Source organism: Eurypyga helias, unplaced genomic scaffold (genome assembly GCF_000690775.1).
Source record: "Eurypyga helias isolate BGI_N326 unplaced genomic scaffold, ASM69077v1 scaffold31001, whole genome shotgun sequence".
Lineage (NCBI taxonomy): Eukaryota > Metazoa > Chordata > Aves > Eurypygiformes > Eurypygidae > Eurypyga > Eurypyga helias.
In genome coordinates this window covers 12,392-23,086 of record NW_010233258.1, presented here as the reverse complement: position 1 = coordinate 23,086, position 10,695 = coordinate 12,392, and the positions used below count along the sequence as shown (strand labels likewise).

Sequence of the window (10,695 nt, the reverse complement as noted above, 5' to 3'; positions counted from 1 at the left end):
ATTTTCCAGCAGTTTTCCGGCTGAACCTGGCAGAGACCGCCTGATACTTTCCCTTTCAGTCTGATGACGGTGTTGGGAAGGAAAGACTGCATGTCAATACAAAAAGCTGACCCTTAAGACAGTCGCTTACTTCTCTCCAAGATTCAGTTCAAGAATGCCACTTTTAAGACATAAATTGGGGATATTTTCACAAGCAGAAGGTACTGAAAGAGTAGAAAACAAATGGGAACGGTTCAGATGCAAACTTGGTGCAAGCAGTTGTGTGCAGGAGAGTCTGGATGCAGTGAAAATGTAAAATACATTTAATTTGGATATAAGCACTAATACAAGTCATATGTTGAACAAGTTGAAAAGCAAGCAAATAACTGCAATCAAGCAAATCCAGGAAAAAAAGTATTGAGCCCTGAAACACCAAGAAGAAACCATCTGGACATATTTACTAGATGGCAGGGGCACGCTTTGCTCTGTGGAGCAGATAAAATAGGAGAACATAAATTAAGCTCTTTCATTGCTGTCACCTTCTCATTTCCTCCAGCTAGCTGTCTGACAGTCACACTCACTGAAAGGTAAAACGGCAGAAACTGCAAACTAATTCAGTATTTACAGCTACTTACTGAGTAAATTCTCCCTCACTTGGAATTGGCTTCAGGTCACCATATCATTTGGCCCAGCTCCTCAGAAATGTAGTTTGGTTTGATAAGTGAGACAGATGCTGCAACTGGGGGGGTGAAATGGGATTCCTTATTGAATGTTGAATTCCATGTCATTCACAGATGCTTTCTTTGCAAGCAAATGCCTGGTGCGTCTTTATTTACATTGGTTTAACCTCGGCTCTGAAGTGCAGTGTCGTTATATTGCCCTGTAAGTAGGACAACTTGGAATAAAAACGAATATCTTTCTAAAGATGAATTAAAATACCAAATTTATCTGGAAGTATCTGTTATAGAATAGTATATAGTAATTTTCCACATACACAATCTTGGTGCATTTGCTTCTAATTGCTTCCTAAATTCACACAGTGCTTTGTAAATGTTAACAATGTTTTCGAAGGAGTGAAGGGACTTCCCATGCAGGTTTTAAAAACATTGGCCAGAATAATTTTAACTGTAGTCATTGACCAAGGTGAATTTTGAGGTAGGCTCTATTTCTCAATGCCAAATTAAACCAGTATGAAACATAAATTGAGAAAAAAGCAGGAGCTGTAGAGTAACATAATTTACTCTCTCCTCATACTTCCAAAGTGTTTGTGGTTTTTTACATAACTGCTGTTTAAAGACTTCATTCCACAAGTTTCCCTCTGGGAAGTTGTAAGAACAAGACTCCTTGTAAGAAGTAAGCTGTGAATTTTTGTGAAGCTATGAAAAGATTTAAGTAGTTAGCTTTACCAAGCAGTACATAGCTTTGGAAAAGGTTTCCTGGGGAGGTTATGAGTAGAGTTCAATTCCTGATGGCCCTCAAATAAGCTAAAGCATTTGAGTAAACAGTTGAAGATGATGGACACTGCTAATCTACACAATGGTTCCTAAACTACCCTAAACACTAGACATTCTGAAATATCATAAAATTCCTAAGAATATGTCTTTAATGCTATGGTTACACTCATGGAAGAAGGCTTTAACTGGGGAGCTATAACCAAAGCAAGAAATCAGCTTTCCAAAGGGAATACTTCTAGGGAAGAACTCCTTAAACAAGACGAATAACACTTCAGCCAATTTAAAAAAAAAAAAAAGAAAAAAAATTAGGTGTTGATTCATTTTCCTATTTGTGGCTAAAATTTCTAAACTTTATTAAACCTTGCTTTTGCTGGAATAAATTAGATTTACTATTCCTTTAATTGAATCCGGGACAAGGTGGGATCTCAGTGTGAAACTAAGCAATGAAAAGAGGAGACAGATGAGCAGGGCAGAGGGGCACACCCCCAGTGCACCTACAACCTCATACCCTGCAAAAGTCTCAGGAGTTTTGTCATCCCGTGTGCCAAGGACAAGTGAAGGACTGGTAACTGCAAATGCCAGCACTAAACAGGCAAGTTTCTCTTCACAGGCATCCCATAGTGTCATTTCAGCAAGCAGCAAGTCAGGGGAATAAGCCTTCTGGTCCTGGAAATATTCCTGCTCACAACACAGACCTGTTGCATTGCAGCTACAGCAATGCTACACTGTGTGTTATCATGCTCACATGCCAGCAGTTATGCTCCTCACCTTCCTACTGAAGTAACAGCAATGTAAATCCGCACGCACAAATTACTCAAGAATAAAAACATACTTTCTGTGACTCTAATGAAAGTCTATGTTACATCTGAGATGGAGTTTCCACAGTTATTTTTATTATTCTTCTCCAGTTCCTGATTTGCATAATTTGATTTGGACATGTAAAGTTTAGCCTTCTGGCCCAGCTCCTTAAAGTCTGGTTCTATCGTATAAGAATTTTTCCTCTTTCTCCACAGATGTGATCCATGGCAGAAACTCCTCCAAGCCTTAATGCATAGCTCAGGAAAGACTGTGTTTCCTTTAAACTAGGGCTACTGAGGATTTATTGGTTTTGCACAAAGTAGGGTAACCACATGAGAGAGGGTACCAATGGGTAACCCACAGCAGAAGTCACTGCAACTCTGTGTTCTTGAGACAAGTCTTTCTGGTTACAAGGGATACTATAACAATAATAATGCAGAAAGATGCTTAATGTCCCTTCTACATATTATTCTGCTCTATACTGGCTTGCCAGACTGAAAAACAAAACAAGACACGTCTTTCCTAAAAAGCTTTTGAGTGGTGTGATTGCCCATACGATCATATTTTGTAGTGTTACCCGGTCACCCAATCCCTATGTTTAAGTACTGTTTTACAGGCACTAAGCAAAATCAGTATGTGCAGAGATGCTTAAGAATGTGCTCAGAAATAATACAGGCTTTTAACTTTCCAACATTTAAAAAAAAACCCAACCTTGAAAATTCTTCAACCAAGCTTGTAAAAATAACAGAGTAGAAAAAAACCCCACAGTATTTTATAATGACTGAACATTTCCCATTTGAGAGTCAACTGAACTTTGCCCACTTGAAATTCAAAGCAATATGCCCATTACTTACAATTAGCAATGGAAATATAGAAATAATGTATGCAATTACTGTAATGTGCTTAGCTATTTTGGAATTGTAATGAAATCAGAGGTCTGACAGATATAATGTATTGCAACATATTAAGCTAAGGCATTTAACATGTTATCATCTTTGCAGTATACAGAAATTAAAAAAAAAAAGAATGCAATACAGATCCTGGAGATCATATAATATGTCCCTTTAATTTCTAAATCTTTAGTTTTTACATTCTTCTCCTGTACAAAACCAATTTAAATACCACGAGTAGTTAGCTTAAGCTATTTTGCTCCTTTTACTTGATCCCTTCCCACACAACCATCTCTATTTAGAGCAGAGTAGTACTTTATGCAGACCTGGGGCTCTGACAGAAAGAGAATGAAATGGATGCAAATGCAGGTGAAGCCCCAGCTAGTAATGTACTGGCAGTTAAAAAATGCAAGATATAATATTTTATTGGTGGCCCTGAAGTCCAGTGCTGCTTTGCTGCACTGTCTTTTTCATTCCAGGCTGGAATGTTGCACTTAAGTGCTGCAATGAGGACAAGACCTTAGAAATATGGATGCATCTGCATATATAATTTCTTGAATACTTAAAAAAATAATCTTCCCCACTCTTGTTTACCATGTCTCATCAGCTGTGAAATTGATATGAATATAAAGTGGGACTTTTAGCCACAAGTGCCAGTGTGTGGCTTTAAGTTTTCATGCCTGTTAGACTGTAGCTTGTTGGATTTAATGCTCCTTATAGACCCTCTGAAAAGTCTGGGGGTTTGGTAATGGAGATAGCTTTCAACCCAACATTTTTCAACTGTAAAAACTGATTTAAATTAGAAGGATCAAAGATGATGGTACAGAAATGGTAGTGTTTGTTGCATCTGTAATTGCACTGAGCTATCTGGAAGGACCTTAAGATACAGTTTATGATTTTGTAGCCAATTTCAAGGCAAGTTCTACTGTAGAAATTGAATCAGAAGCCTTGAACATTTAGCTCTTACAGTTGTATAACGGGATTATGCCTTGCTCTTCATGCTTTTTTTTTCAACTGCAAAGACTGGGCTTGTCTACCTAGAGGATTTTCTGTGTAGTAAATTAAGAAACCTCAGATATTCCACACTAATTTTCCACATGGGTAAGTACAATGCATCCTTTGGTAGAGATTTCTCTGGATTCTTTACAAGTAAGTCCCCATAACTAGAGTTTCCTATTTATTAAATACCTCTGCAAACTTAGAGCCAGCCAATAGGAATCAAGTTGTATGCACAGTTGAGAGGAATTATGCTGTAAAATCTGGCTTCATTAGAAGACACTGTAACCAACCCAAAAGGACCTGCACTCAAATAATTAATGTAATGTAGTGACAGCACTGCAATTTTCCATCCTACCTTACCCAGTGGTCTACCAGTACTATAAAATCCATGGAAAAGATGACTCTCATCATCTGAAACTTTTCTCAGTATCCAGGTCTCTGGAAAATCAGGCATCTGCTCTTCTCGTTACTTTTTTAATAATCAGAAAAGTTGCCTACGAGCTCAATAGAATTAATTAGTAGATGAAGACGAACTGTATTACTGTATTAGAAAGCAATTCATTACTTGCATGATAGCTCCAGTAGTTTTTTTAGAAGGAGGCTACAACAGAAGGAACATTAGTTGTCTAATGAACCTGCCTCATTCTAGCTGGCACAGGAAAGCACTGATCATATTCATCCATAACATCAAGGCTGGGTGTAGCTTATGGATACTTCTATTTTTTGCTCTTTTTTTAGAAAATAAATAATTTTATTCCAGCTACACTCATAATTATTCATGGAAATGCACAATTAAAAACGGACAGCTCTTTTATAGATTTTTTTTTCTTATAGATAAACAGACCTTTAGTTGCCAGCACTACAACATAATTTGCCTCACCATTATTTTCACAAAATCACTACTGAATGTGACGTACATGCACTGAACATACAGTGATCTCCAGAAAAATGTACACTGGCATATCTATCCTAGCCCAAATGGAGATAATTTCTATAAAGAAATGGATCAACAGACGAGGGAGTGGTAAAAGTGATGTTAACCGATTCATTGCAAGGTGGCTTTTCTTTTTGATGATAATCAAAGAGCGTGACTAACTTATTTCCTAGGTAAGTATCAGTAAAAATAGGAAATATAGGTACTGGTTTGTCTGGACATGCTTTGTATTGTCCATTTTCATTTCACTGCCACAATTTGCAAAATATGCTTTTAATACTCAGAAATATTTAATCAATAAAATGAGCTGGAGAAATGTAGTAGAAAAGAAAAAATCCACATCAAAATAAAGAGGAAATTTAGTTATTAATCACTAGTAATTTTACCCTATTCCTTGAAAATACATGAAGTGTACAGATACATATACATACTTTGACACACAAATAATTGTATTTAACACTGACAGTGGCTCAGCATCTCTGAGTACACCTCAGTACAATCTCAGTACAAAACTTACTTCAGCTCTTTTGTCTCCTGCTTGTACTTGGAGAAACTGGAGACACGAAGATATCTATAGTAAAGAAAAACTGTTCCCAGTAGTACAATATATTAACTGCTCTGTCCACTCTAGTTTTAAATTATTTGTTTAATGACAGTCCCATAAATTCCTGGACACATAAGACTGAGACATCAACATTTTTCAATGAATATTAAACACAACTATAAAATATCTTTCCATAAATGTCTCATTATCAAAGTATGATTTCTTTTAAGTTTTGTTTCCAATTAACAAATCTAAAAAATGGAAATGCAGTTTAAAACTATTACATGAACCAGTTGCAGGCAAGTAAAGCTATTTTTCATTGGCTTATATTTACAAAGGTTTATATTTCCAAGGAATGTGTTATTGGTCTAATTAGCTGAAACAATACAGTAAGAGTATATACCATTCTAACGATACACTCAACATACCACTTCAATCATTTACTTAATGTTTAATAATAAAGGTATTTTTTATAGTTGACTCTATCTCAGCAACTCTGTTTTTTACAAAAAAGAGAACATCTTTTACTCCAGATCGTATGAGTAAAGATACTATAATAATTTTCTTAAAAGTTTTGTAACTGTTAAGAGAAACAGAAATTCAAAGCACATTTTTAAACCTTCACTATTGCAAGGAAGGTTATCTGCCCCTCTGCCATGACTCTTTGAAGATGTGCAGAGCGGAGTGAGGTAATAGCTCTTCTCATAATAGAGGAATCCTTTGCTCTAGCACACGTGCAAAATGCAGCTAAATCAAGGAACTGGAGAGTCACAGAACCTGAAGATTTGCAGAGATAGTCCTTAGTAAGCTAGAGTGCCTGCCTACTTATCCTGCTGCCACTGCAAGCCGAGAGGATGCCCCATGGTTGTGTGATTATAGGTTTCCCTAACCATCTAGACTGATGTTTTCCGAAAAGATGTTTCATTTCTCTGCAAGCTTATCCAGCATGGCAGAGCAGCTCTTCAAACACCTCCCACCACTGCAAAAATGCTGACCATGGGGAGGGTGGGAAGGGCGCAAAAGCAACACGCCACCGGGTAAGGGAGCCCAGCGCAGCGCAGCCTGTCAGGGAGAGGAGTGGGCTGCTGGAGTTCGCATGCACAGCACTGCTTTCCAGAGGCTGAGCTGGAGTGCGTCACCAACACAAAGCAGGACCAGGATATTCTAACAACATGCACCGGGTGATCCTGAGAACTGGAATAATGGAGAATAAGAAAATTCAAAAAACAGAGTCACTTTTACGCATCAACCCCCAAAACATTCTATTGTAAATTGGGAGCTAACAGCTTGCAAGCATCTTAAGGAAGGAAGGTTCAGGTATGATGTAAGTGACCGATATTAAATGTATGAATACTACAGAAGTATTTTATAGAAGTACTGCAGAGAAGGATATTACGGCTGCCTATAAAAACATGAGGAGAATAAGCAAAGGAAGGAAAAGAAGTACCTAAGCTGCAAGGCAATAAGGCAGTGCATCTTAACAGTGTTGGCATGAAACAGCCAGAGTAAATCTAGGCCACAAATAATAAGGTTCACAAGCACTGCAATATTTTGGCCTGGGAACAGTTTTCTACACAGAGAAGCAGGAGGGACTTTCCAGAGTGTATAAAACACATCAAAATCTTTAGGAAAGGGGCAATGTGAGTAGATGCCTATGGTAGCCACAGTTTGCTCTTGGTGGTCAATTTGAAGCTAGTACTCTTTCCATGGAACAGAAGCAAATGGTGAGAAAATGGAGGGTTTGGGGAACAGCACTTTCTTCCTAGCAGAGCACCAACAGTAGCCAAGATAATGGCTCTAGAAAATGTGTGCTTAATGCACAGTTTCCTCTCTTGGCTCATGAAAACAAAAATAGCATAACTTGCTATTCACATCATTTTTCACAGCTGCCCACTCCCAGGTTAAAACTGGAACCCTTTCTTCTTGAGATGAAGACACACAAACATGCATGATTTTCAAAGTGATTTCTACCTGCAAAAGCTCACGTTTCTTTGGTCTCTCCCCCTTCACAAGTTGTTCATTTTCTGCTGAGGCATGGTGGATGCTGCAGAACATGTGCCCAGAATCCCAGAAATGAACAGGGAGAAAGGTGACAGCATGCCAAGGTGCACCAGCCATCACAAGCTGGTCTGGCTTTGCAAGTGACATCTGAACAGTCAGATTTAAAAACCACGCTCTCAATCTGTCCTACAGAACTCAGCAGTGTTGCCAGTCTCTATGAGAAAAGAGCAAATCTGCATAACACAGCTGGATGGCACAGTAAAGACACGATGCTGAAGAACTAACTGAATTGTATTGTTAAAAATAGTATTTACATTGCCTGCAGTCTTTCTCTGTAAGAATAAGAATCAAATTATTCCTTTAAATTTCTGAAGAATGTGTACTGGCTGTCAATAATCTGGATGAACCTTTTCTGTCATAGACAGGGTTCATCTCAACATCAAAAGCACAGGGACCACTTAGATCTCTTTCATACTCCACAAAATAAAACTTGCTTGAATACTAACAAATTGGTCAGCAATTTTTGATTTCAGACAACTCTCTTAAATGTTTCTCAAGTGCACAGGGGTGTTAATTAGGATGAAAAACGTTCAGAAGATCATTGTAGATTATATAAAACAAACATAGGGAGACTCTTCAACTTCTCAGGAAAGTTTACAGCATTTAAATGATTTTGACATTGCTGAAACTCCTCCACTGTGAAGTCCAAAACCCCAAACTGTCATAATGGTTTTCGTTTATCTAACTACACTGCCTTGGTTTTCCCAACTTTCTTAAATACAACTAGCACTGCTATAACTGGGTCAAGATGCATGTTTTTTAAATCTACTTACTAAGGCTAAACCTTGAGCTTTGTATTTGATGCCTTCCCCAATGACATACAATTGCGTTTCATAATGCTTTTGATAGTTGTCACTGAAAGCAGTGTGTAAGGTGTTTTACTTCCAGTGCCTCTCCCTAACCCTTAAAGAGCCCGGTCTTCCAATTCTCCAAGCCCTGCTCTTCCCTTTTGCTCATGTTGTAAATTTTTTTAAGGACTGCAGAATATGAGCCAAAAATAGTTTGAACTGTTGGGATTGGAGTACTATCCCTTGCTGTTTCACATCAGCTTTTCCTTTTCCTGAGGGGATTATTTAGGTCTGCCCTGAATTAACATAAATTCCCGAGCCTCCTTGCTGTTTCTGAACACTCTTCTCCCCTTCCTCAACAGTCTTTAGTTATCAGTTGTAACTAGGGAGGTTGTTAGTCTGGTTTTCGTAGTCTAACTTCTTCTGCTAAGCTAGTATGGGTTAGCAAGATTTATTAACAAGTACACCAACTTTATAAAACCATTTTATGGCCTTGCTTCCAGTTTTCTTGGTATAGCCCATTGACCAAGAACCAAATTCTATTGAAAAATCAGTAGCTGGTCCTGTTTCTACATTTGCAAATACAAAGGTGCCATTATTAACTTGATAATTAGACATGTAAGGCATGCATGGTTGCACCGAAATGTTTAAAGAAAAGAAAAGTATGAATAGTGAATAGAGTAAGTAACATCTTTGACACCATGTTCAGGAATAATAAGGTAGTCACAAAGCGAAGAAGAGAAACCATGTGATTTCTCTTGCCTATCCATAACTCCTTTTTCTCATGAACCCACCACTTCAATGTCAGAGACGCTGGCAAAAGCCATTAAACATGCATTCAGTTTCGTACAATGGACTGACCCGATTTTTGCATCACAGATACAAATGCATCTAATTCCTGTCATTATAGTTTAACAGCTTAATGACCTCGAAAGGCAGAAACATCAGTTTCTTTCTTTTCATGCATGTTGTTCTGTTTCTATTTATGTATCTTTGTATGCTTCCCAGAGTACATCTCCCACCCACATTTACTGCTTTCTCTTGGTCCTCTCTTTGCGAGCTTCCCCACCCTACCCCCAGGATGTATTTCTAGCAGCTGGGTTCTCTCCTACACAGGTCACCTCTCCTTGTACTGTGAAATAGCAAGCCAACCATGTAGACATAAATGAGGCTACATTGAAAGAAAAAAGTCATTTGCTATTAAAAAACCCCACCTCCAGCACAAACTGATGTTGATGTCTTTAATTTAATGGCATATACCTTCACAGATGTATATAAACCAACACTAAAAGGCAGAGCTATTAGAGAAAAGTAGGGTTTTTTAATACTTAGAAGTATATTAGCGCATACTTGCACGATTCTAACCAGATTAATAGTGCATAAACAATGATTCTTAAATATTTGAGTGTGACGCTATTCCAGCACACTGTAGAAACAAAACATATAAATGTGCTGTTAAAAAAAAAAAGTATTTTCTTCCTTAAGTCAGTCACTTCCACAGATTGATTATTTTTTAAAAACTTGACTATTTGTTCATCTGTCTACATAAAAGTACATGTTATAGAGTACTTCGTATCCTCTAGACAGTAGCTAAGTATTTGAGGACAATATAGATAAGCACATTTTAAAGAGTCTCCTTCTGCTTCTCTCATTGATAAAGAAAACGGCATCGAAGTTTACCAAAGGTGCAAATGCTCTGAATTCTTATACCCATTTTAGCACTGGAGGGAAAATTTAGGAAGTCCTTTTCTAACCACCAGTCATTTCATATGCGCAAAGTTAAAAGCTATTTCCTTCTAATTCAGCTTCTCATTTGGAAGAATGCTCCATCACTGCTCACAGGTCACTCGAACTCTGCGAACACAGACCTCCTGCCACATAACCTTGCTGTACATCTACTGTGCCGACATCCACCCAGATTCTTTTCCTTCTACTTCATAAATCTCAGCACATTTATATTGAAGTTTCCCCACCGTAAATTAACTACAAGGGACAAAATCAAACCTTTCTTTCTTTATAGGAAGTTTCATTTCAACATCAAGCATTGCATTCTTACCATGATCTGTGATTTCGGGCACGCAGAGTTGACTCGGTGTCTCACTTCCACTTGGTTCATCATGTCCTATGGACACATACTCACATGCACTGAGTGGCTGAGAATGAATTGGGGCTTTTGAAGTCTGCTCATCAGATTCCTGAGTCAAATGAAGCATCATGGAGAAACAGGTACGGTTAGAGCTTTCAGCAG

General features: G+C 38.0%; 1 protein-coding gene across 1 annotated transcript in view; it reads right to left on the bottom strand.

Moving 5' to 3' along the window:
- Window positions 1–10,695, bottom strand: part of NEK11 (NIMA-related kinase 11) — a gene marked incomplete at its 5' end in the record, with an annotated part of 53,167 nt that overhangs the window by 34,687 nt on the left and 7,785 nt on the right. Inside the window, one exon of the mRNA XM_010161690.1 lies at window positions 10,504–10,642. Within this exon, the coding sequence (XP_010159992.1) occupies window positions 10,504–10,642 (139 nt within the window). The remainder of the gene's footprint in view (window positions 1–10,503; window positions 10,643–10,695) is intronic.